This window comes from Thunnus albacares, chromosome 11 (assembly GCF_914725855.1).
Source record: "Thunnus albacares chromosome 11, fThuAlb1.1, whole genome shotgun sequence".
In the NCBI taxonomy this organism is placed as follows: Eukaryota; Metazoa; Chordata; class Actinopteri; order Scombriformes; family Scombridae; genus Thunnus; species Thunnus albacares.
The window spans coordinates 11,340,914-11,349,317 of record NC_058116.1 but is presented as its reverse complement, the minus strand read 5'-3'; the positions used below and the strand labels follow the sequence as shown (position 1 = coordinate 11,349,317).

The window sequence follows — 8,404 nt, the reverse complement described above, 5'->3', positions numbered from 1 at the left end:
TGTTACCCCACATGTCTGATAGAGTAGACAATATAATATTTCCCCCTGAAATGTAGTGAATTCATCACTGGGAAATAATAAAGTACCTCAGAACTGTACTTACAGTACTTGAATAAATGTGCTTAATTGCTTTTTTAATTAGTCATAACAGTTACTAATTTGTAACACTATATTTTGTATATTTATCTTATATTGCAACAAATACACTGGACAATCTCAAATAGTGGTGAAAATGAAATGATAAAACACAAAGAGGTTTTAAGATATTATAAAAGTACTTTTAATATAGTTTTAATTTATTTTTCCACCAGATGGCAGAAAGAAGCCCTAAAAAGCACCTTACAAACCATCCATTTAGAAAAAAGAGAGAAACGGTCGTAGAAAAGACCACTTGAAAGCATCGTCTATATATCAAAATAAAATACAATCCAATGAATACATCTCATAAATATTGAATATTATATCACACAAATGGCTGAATTAAAAGACGTACCAGTATGACTAAAGGCACACTGTAAAACCCGTAATAGAAATTGGTCACTTCCATTATTGTTACAAGTGTAATGACATGCTCCTGTATGTTAAGGCAAATCCAAGACAGCAGCAGATGTGTGTGTTTGTGTGTGTTGAGGGCAGGTAAGTAAATTAAGTAACTTAAGGTAGAAAAAAGGGGAATTTAAAATTCACAAATCTCATAGAGTTTTTGTGTGCTTGGTGTGAAAAATGTCTACGGTGGTCTCTTGGCACTGCCTGAGGTCATAGTCACAATATCCAATGGAGAATCGGCCCTGTGGGACAAAATGAACATGTCTTACAAACAGATGTCAACAACTGTCTGCTAGTAGGCATTCAGCACAGAAATTCTGACCATGATGGCAACACTGGGACAAATATTAAGCATATGTATACATACTGTATATGTATATATGTAATACATAAGTATATAATATGTAAGTATGAAGGATGAAGTCTCACTTTAGGTCTCTTGAAGTAATCCAGCCCTCTTCCTATCTTGATGATCCAACCATTGTCAAACCTAAAAATATGTTAATTTTAGATTTCTGCCACAAAATGAAGCCATGGAGAGTGAAATGCTAATCACTCCTAACATGATTAGGCTTAATTAGGACCAGTATGGAATCCTCATACTGTATGTCAATGAAGCTCCTCTAAATGCAGAAAATCTGTGACTGTACCTGATCTCCCTGTCATGGATAGTGGGGGAGTACTGCAGATCCAGAGTCACTCCCTGTGCACCGAGGCTCTCTTTCAGCTCAGCCAGAGCGCTGGTCTGTTGGCCGCTGTCCGTCTGCAGGACAGGACGAATGGCAGTGAAACAAAACAACACAAACCCAGAGAACAGACTGCTGGGGCTGCTATGCATATAGTACATAGTGACCTTATTAGTTAAATAACCTACTTCATCCTGTGAAGTGAGGAGATGGATCTTTTTCACCTTACAGGACGCTTTGAGCAGCATCTCACAGAACCGCAGGAAGTTGTACAACTGTAGCAGAGAGAAAGAAACGTTTAGCATTTTCGGGTACAGTTTTATGTTGACGTTAAAATTCTAATATTGCTTTCAGACAGCTAGCAGTTGTATTTGTTTCCATTGTTTTCAATGTTAACATGACGGCAACCTAGCCACCGAAAACTAAAAGGTAGAGTGTTTTTTACAGTGTACTGTAAAAATGAAATAGTTGAGAAAACTCAAATTTCATGTCATCAACTCAATGGGGTCAGTTTATATTATCTAGTTATCACATTCAGAACCAATTTAGAAATTATAATCAAGAGTTCTGGGTGGCAACTTAAAATAATTAGTTGATTAAACGTCCAGTTGATCGTTAACTTAACTGAACTTTCTGTCTTTGTAATGAATCAAAAGATTCTGCGTTTTCAGGACTCATTCACTTTTGATGAAGAAGGAGCTGGTTTGTTTACACCACTTTTTTTTCGTTCTTTAAATCCTGATAATTCATATTTATAAGTCATAACCACCTGTAATACAAATTAATGCCAGAGATTACAATATGGACGCAAAAAGGTGAAATATATGTTATGAAATCAAAGAAAAACAATCCAAAGAACAAAGTGGTGCTGGTTATAATATAATGAATAAAAGTATGTATGCTTAGTCAATGCTGTATAATAATTCAATTAAACACAAATTAATTCAGGAATCTGCAGCATGGAAACAAGATCAGCTGAAATTGTGAAGGTCTTAAAACTAGATATGACAATGGGACCCTCTTCAAGACCTCAGGATTGGGTAATAAAGCAGGACCCCCCTAATGTACCCGCTTACATTAACCAGGTAAATGATAAAGAGGGAGATCTTACCTGGTGAGTGTGTCGTATGTATGGGTCTTCCACCCAGACCTCTTTGAGTGCACTGCTGATATATGGCTTGAACAGAGCCTCGTAGCTGTAACCAGTGGCATCCCCTGCTATTCTTATCTGCTCATGGTACTTCCCGTCTGACCGGAAATGAGAAACAGAAAAAGACAAGAAATAGAAATTAGAGGTGGCACAGACAGAAACCTGCAACAATTAAATCCCATCCTTCAGTGGTGGTAGGGCATAAATACTAGACTAGGTTTTGCGTCAGGGCCTCAAGGTTGGATAAAATGCAGAGAACACCTCAAGGCCCTCACTATTTTTTGTTTTAAATCATGATTTAATGATGTATATTAAAAGCAAAAAACGTGGATAGTCTGCAAATCAAACCCAAGTTGGATCTCGCGGTTTGGGAGACAGTGATAGACCAAATGATTAATCAAGAACATAACGGACAGATTAATTCATAATGAAAATAATCGTTTGTTACAGCCCTAAATTCTTTTTCCCTTCACATGCACATGGATGTTTGCCTGATGAAGAGCTTGCAGGTTAAAACATTGCATTAATAAAAACTTGACAGCTTCCATATTTTTATTTATTTATTTATTTTTACATTTTTTTTAAATAGCAAACTGGAAAACAATTCTCCCAAAATGTTGAGTACTGGTTGCCAGTTGACCAGTTTTTGTTTTGTTTTTTAAAAAATGATTTCTACATACAAATATATATGTAGAAAAGGAACACTAAGATAAATAAATTGTTATAAATTATACTATAGCACTCAATGTACAAACAAGCAAACTCCCTCCCATCAAAAAAGGGTTAGGGGCTTGTTTCAGTGTACATACAGGCTCTCCTTTCCCTTACATGGCGCACATGATCAGTTTTGTAATCAAATCAAATTACAGCAAAGTACTTTCTACACAGACAAACTAGGGCCAAAGGAAAATTACCAGCTGGGCAAACCAGTCAACTTCCCCCTGTGCCCCAGACCCTCAAGGGTCTCGAAAGCCCCATTTTCATTGTGTGGGAATAATTAATTGCACATTTGCTTGGGTCCTGCATTATACCTTTCTATAATACCTACATAAAAGGGGCACTGTGTCTAAATTAACATGGTTCATATTCCTAATGAATGTGTGTTAAACCAAATAACACAAACAGGGGTTCACTTTTTAACCCCACAGCCCACTACTGGGTTCATCTGGCCTGTCTGTCTGTCTGGGGTTAGTTGCCCATTTTTCCCAGTTAATCATACAGCTCTCAGAGCTTGTAATAACTACCTTCTTTCATCTGGTTCACATGAACTTTGATTTGCTCTGCTCTGTCCATGTAGCCCTTTATCTTGTCCCTGTAGTGCCCTCTCTTGGAGTCATCTTTCACAGCTGCTGACAGAAGAGGAAGAAACAAGAAAACTTGATGGTCCATAACTGAATTCTTGCTACTACTGTTATCAATTGTATGAGAGAGGAAGATAGAGACCTTTCAGCACGTCCATAAGCAGCTGGATTCCCTCCTGGTAGCAGACTAGAGACTCCTGGAAGCGGCCGCTCTGGTCCAGCTCCACTGCCCGCTTCAGGACAGAGATAGCGGAGGTCTCCATCCCTGACACATGGTTTTGAGACATGTTTCAGTTTCTATTCGACTTTTAATGGCTCTTAGAAAACTAACAGTGAATTCATCTTCAACTAGTAACAGGGAAATGACAGTAATGGTGAGACCTCACCGACTAGCTACATAAGTGCGCCACAAAAATAACTCCCGGAGAAACGTAACGGCTGCATAATGGTTGTATGACGGTTGATGGGTACACTTTAAACAAAAACATACAGCTAAATCACTTACATTTTAAATGCACCTTATATATTATAAATAGTATATTCTCCCGTTTTAAACGCCAAATACAGTTTTAAAAAAGGACTCTAGGAACCTTATTGAAGGAACATGTGTCATATCGGTGCAGTTTCGATATAACTCTCGGATGCTTCCGGTGGAGAGCAGGTTGGTTGTCATGACTCCAACGTGAACGGTTAAAACTCAGCGTTACATTTCAGCTTGTAAATTAATGTTATACCTTTGAGTTTGTTGAATATGGTATGAACATAGTTTATGTCGTGATTTGTTTTCATAACCATTAGTTACGTTTGACCTGTACGCTTATTTTCTACGCTTGTTGTGGCTGTAACCTTGGCCTGTAAGTTACTGCAGCTGTAGAGGAACTGCTGCCTGGACTGTCTGGACACCGAATAAGAAACATGTCGGGACTGTGTCGCAGTGTGAACTCTTCATCAGTCAAGGTAACAACATCACTGCAACTGTCCAGTCAGACTCAGCTTTATGTATGTTGTAATGTAGGCTACCTACTCACAGATCCCTATACATATACTATACACTTATAGATATGAGTCATATATTACAGGTAGGACACATGCATACCTCACTTTATATACATACACTCATGTTTTATCCGTGCTTGCAATTACTTTTTAATGCCTTTGTCTCGTGATGTCAAGATAACAAAGCTCGTTTTCTCGTGGTAACGGGTTAATTGATATATTATTATATAATATAATATAATTATGGAGAACTGGAAAATGAGTGTATGGTTTATTTGATCACACCTGGAGGAGGATTCATCCCTAATTCATCACAGAGTTTATAATAATAGTAGAGGGTTACTATGAGCCTTATTAACAAATGACTAATTTGTTATAGGTCAGTATCAGCAGACCAATATATTGGTTTGTGTGTGTGTGTATATATATATATATATACACACACACACACACACACAAAGAATATCAGCCTATATATTGATATTGGATTATTTTGCTCCCTTATATTGGTATCGGCATTGGCCCCAAAAATCCAGCATCAGTCTGGCTCTAATTACTGAGACAAACCTTTATCGAAGAAAATATGACAGAAAACATCAAACAGATGACAGTGGTGAGTTTACATAGATTTTACCTGTTTCATGACATCTTGCCCTGAATCCTTACATATAAAAGCAATGTCAGAGTTGCCCAGCAGATGTCGCCATTTTGACTGTGTCAGATGTGAAGATTCACAGTTTCGTTTCTCCTATCAATGATGCTGGCATGGCACTCCTGATCTCTGATAAACTTCCAAAGTAGTAAGAGGAAATGGCCTTTTGTTTTCACGTGGTAACGGGTTCATTATCTTGTGTTCTCGAGATAATGAAATAATTAACTTGTGGTCTGGAGATAACGGCGTTAAAAAATGGGAATTGCAAGCACAGCCGTTTTTGGCTTCCGTATTTTTATACTCTTGTTGATATCTTATCTATTACTATTGCTTTTACTATTTTAAACACTTAGTTTTTTCACTTACTGTTTTGTCGGGGAGCTGAGACCTAAGATTTTTACTCTCTTATACTTGTGTAATGAGATGTAACAATAAAGAACTTGAATTTGTAGAACAATGTTCAGGAAGACACATAACCTACATGCAGCCAAAACAAGGACAATAGAGATAAGCCGACATAACACCAAACATATATCTATCATGTACATACTGTAGAGCAGGTCAAACCTATCGTAAATTATACATTATACAAATATACTGACATAAGGAAATATAGTTTTCACTGTATTTTTAAATCGGTACCTCAATTAAATCTAAAGTTGGCATATGTGATAATTAAAATAAAATAATTGTTTGTTCAAAGTAAAGGCACTCACCCTCACTCAGTCAGCTAGAACAGTGTCAGATACTTTATGTTTAGAGTTGAAAACAATTAATCAGCAACTACTTTGATAATTAGTCATTTAAGTCTTTTTCCAAGCACAAATGTCGAAATGTTGATGATTCCAGCTGGCCATATGTCAGGATTTTCTGTTTGTCTTGAGATACACTGGAGTGAATATATTTGGGGTTTGGACTATTGGTTTGTGAAAACAAGCAGTTTAAATTTGTCACGCAAAGCTCTGTGAATCATTATTGATTCACACAACGAATCAATAATGAAAGTAACTGTACGTTAGAGCTCTAGAAAAGTTTAGAAAATGTTGCCATTAGACCAGAATAAGATATCTAAGATGTTTCTTTTTAATACAGAAATCAAAATCCCATAATCCCTTAATTCCAGATGATATTACAATATTTATTTCAATAAAGTCATTGAAAATCTCATGAATGTCTGTTTTGGCTGAACCAGAAACTAAGTACCTGACAAACCAAGTACAAAAATCATATAAAAATCAGTATTACCATAAAATAGCTCTGCTCTTTGATTTGCAACAATCCACAGCGTCCTAATAAACCCAGATAATAAAGTGATACAAATAAAGTGAACAATATGGCATCATGGTTAAAAAAATTATATTGTTCACAGTAGTGTTGTATCGCCAAACCTTACAGGACACTGTGTGCTTCTACATTATAAGTCAATGCTGCTTTTATTCTTTGGTATAATACCACGTTGTGCTTTTAACAATGTGTCATCACTGTTTGTGTATGTTTACAGATCCTGACAGAAGCTGCACTTTCACCTTGTCCTTGGTTTGTGTCCGTACGCAGCAAGTTTACAAAAGCAAGAATCCCAAAAGAGGTAATAATCAAGACTGGATGTGTCCAGTGATTGTACAAAATTTGATTGCAAATCTGTTGAGGAATTTGCAACACTTATAAACTACAATAACTACAGTACAGTATCAACTTTTGCAGGTCCTGCATTATTACCTGATCTGTTGGCCCTGTCTTATATAGGCGTCCTGTGTCAAAATCTAGTTTTAAGCCCTTAAATCATTTTAGTTTTGATTAATCAAATTTCTTGAATCTGAATTGGAGCAATTTGATCAAAGCACCATTTGGTTTCTTGACTTCCTGGTGTGTAATGAAGCAGCATTAAGTCTACTGTGTACTCTGTACTTGTTGGGAACTTGGGTGAAACAGGAACAGGAGCTGTGGGGGGGATCAGAACGTGTCCAAATTTGGTTAATCTGGCCGTAGTAATGAGGATGTACTGATTAATGGTTAAAGTATAACTTCAAGTCATTGGCTCTGCTCTCAGTGTTCAAAAGCTCTGTGTTTGTCTTCACAGCTTTTCGCTGAGAGATCACAAGAACATGAGAAATATGGTGGTGACCCAGAACAACCACATAAACTCCACATAGTGACACGTGTTAAAAGTGTGATGCGAAGGCCGTACTGGGAGAAAGAGATTGTGAAACATCTCGGGCTTCAAAAGGTACGAGTTTTATTCCGTTCAAAACCCACAAATCATTTGAAATGTAGGCACTGAAATTAATTTTTCCTTTTTTTTTTTTTAGTGGTGAATTTAAATTTTTTCTCTAACACCATCTCTCATTTCTGACTTTACTCTCTTTGTCATTTGTCTAGTCACATGTCCCCGTGATTCACAAAAATACACCTGCAGTCAATAACCAACTGAAATTTGTCAAGCACCTTGTGAGGTAAGATTAATATATGAAAAGTTTAAATCATGACATGCACTAAAAGAAAATCTGATGAACATTCATTAAATACCTTTAACATTGTCTGTCTGGTCGTTGACGGGACATTTAAAGAGACACTTTGTATAATTCTGCCTTCTTGTCCCTCTATTCTCTCTCTCGGCTCATTCAGGATCCAACCACTGAAGACTCCCTACGGTCTCCCTGCTGAACAAGACATGGCCGAGACCTACATTAACACCAAAGGAGAGTTGATTGTACGTCGCCTCCTCCAACCTGTAGACCCCAAGGCTATCGAGTCCTAGCTCCGCTCCCAATCCAATGAATAATTCAATTGTACATAAATATGTAAAATCCTGTTTTCCATAGCAACCAGTTCTGATTGCATGGTGCTTAGAAGATGCTCTGGGATCAGCCAGATGTGTCAGTTCATATTCTTTATTAAAACCTTGATGTGAATTAAAGACTTTTTGAAATTAAATGCATCTTGTATCATTTTTTTTACCTGTTTTTTTGAGGAGTCAAGTCTCTCTCACTTCCTCTGCAGTCAGACTACCAACAGTAATGACCAGGCTCTTTCAGAAACCAGATTAAATGCCCTTCACACCTATGGTGCACTCACA

The 8,404-nt window shown here is 37.1% G+C and overlaps 2 protein-coding genes across 3 annotated transcripts; one reads left to right on the top strand and one right to left on the bottom strand.

The window, feature by feature from the left end:
* Nucleotides 1–266: 266 nt before the first annotated feature.
* mitd1 (MIT, microtubule interacting and transport, domain containing 1) lies at nucleotides 267–4,162 on the bottom strand. Its single transcript, XM_044366599.1, has 7 exons — nucleotides 3,826–4,162; nucleotides 3,627–3,728; nucleotides 2,344–2,480; nucleotides 1,421–1,507; nucleotides 1,197–1,309; nucleotides 976–1,036; nucleotides 267–788 (listed from the first exon to the last, which is right to left on the bottom strand). The coding sequence occupies exons 1-7, from the start codon at nucleotides 3,968–3,970 to the stop codon at nucleotides 693–695; spliced, it is 741 nt and encodes a 246-aa protein (XP_044222534.1). The 5' UTR covers nucleotides 3,971–4,162; the 3' UTR covers nucleotides 267–692.
* Nucleotides 4,163–4,259: 97 nt separating this feature from the next.
* mrpl30 (mitochondrial ribosomal protein L30) lies at nucleotides 4,260–8,262 on the top strand. Of its 2 annotated transcripts, none has more exons than XM_044366600.1 (6): nucleotides 4,260–4,344; nucleotides 4,543–4,640; nucleotides 6,833–6,916; nucleotides 7,409–7,555; nucleotides 7,708–7,781; nucleotides 7,954–8,262. In XM_044366600.1, the coding sequence occupies exons 2-6, from the start codon at nucleotides 4,599–4,601 to the stop codon at nucleotides 8,084–8,086; spliced, it is 480 nt and encodes a 159-aa protein (XP_044222535.1). In that variant the 5' UTR covers nucleotides 4,260–4,344; nucleotides 4,543–4,598; the 3' UTR covers nucleotides 8,087–8,262. The 2 variants fall into 2 exon arrangements, with proteins under 2 accessions (XP_044222535.1, XP_044222536.1); XM_044366601.1 differs by lacking the exon at nucleotides 4,260–4,344 and adding an exon at nucleotides 4,361–4,437.
* The last annotated feature ends 142 nt before the right edge of the window (nucleotides 8,263–8,404 follow it).

What these genes read in the sequence shown, in the direction of transcription:
- mitd1 (XM_044366599.1), bottom strand. Translation starts at nt 3,970, where the DNA reads ATGTCTCAAAACCATGTGTCAGGGATGGAGACCTCCGCTATCTCTGTC. An exon ending in TCCTCACTTCACAGGATGAA is followed by an intron (nt 1,310 to 1,420) that starts GTAGGTTATTTA and finishes CCTGTCCTGCAG; the next exon opens with ACGGACAGCGGCCAACAGAC. An exon ending in ATCCATGACAGGGAGATCAG is followed by an intron (nt 1,037 to 1,196) that starts GTACAGTCACAG and finishes ACATATTTTTAG; the next exon opens with GTTTGACAATGGTTGGATCA.
- mrpl30 (XM_044366600.1), top strand. Translation starts at nt 4,599, where the DNA reads ATGTCGGGACTGTGTCGCAGTGTGAACTCTTCATCAGTCAAG. An exon ending in AAGCAAGAATCCCAAAAGAG is followed by an intron (nt 6,917 to 7,408) that starts GTAATAATCAAG and finishes TTGTCTTCACAG; the next exon opens with CTTTTCGCTGAGAGATCACA. An exon ending in AACATCTCGGGCTTCAAAAG is followed by an intron (nt 7,556 to 7,707) that starts GTACGAGTTTTA and finishes TCATTTGTCTAG; the next exon opens with TCACATGTCCCCGTGATTCA.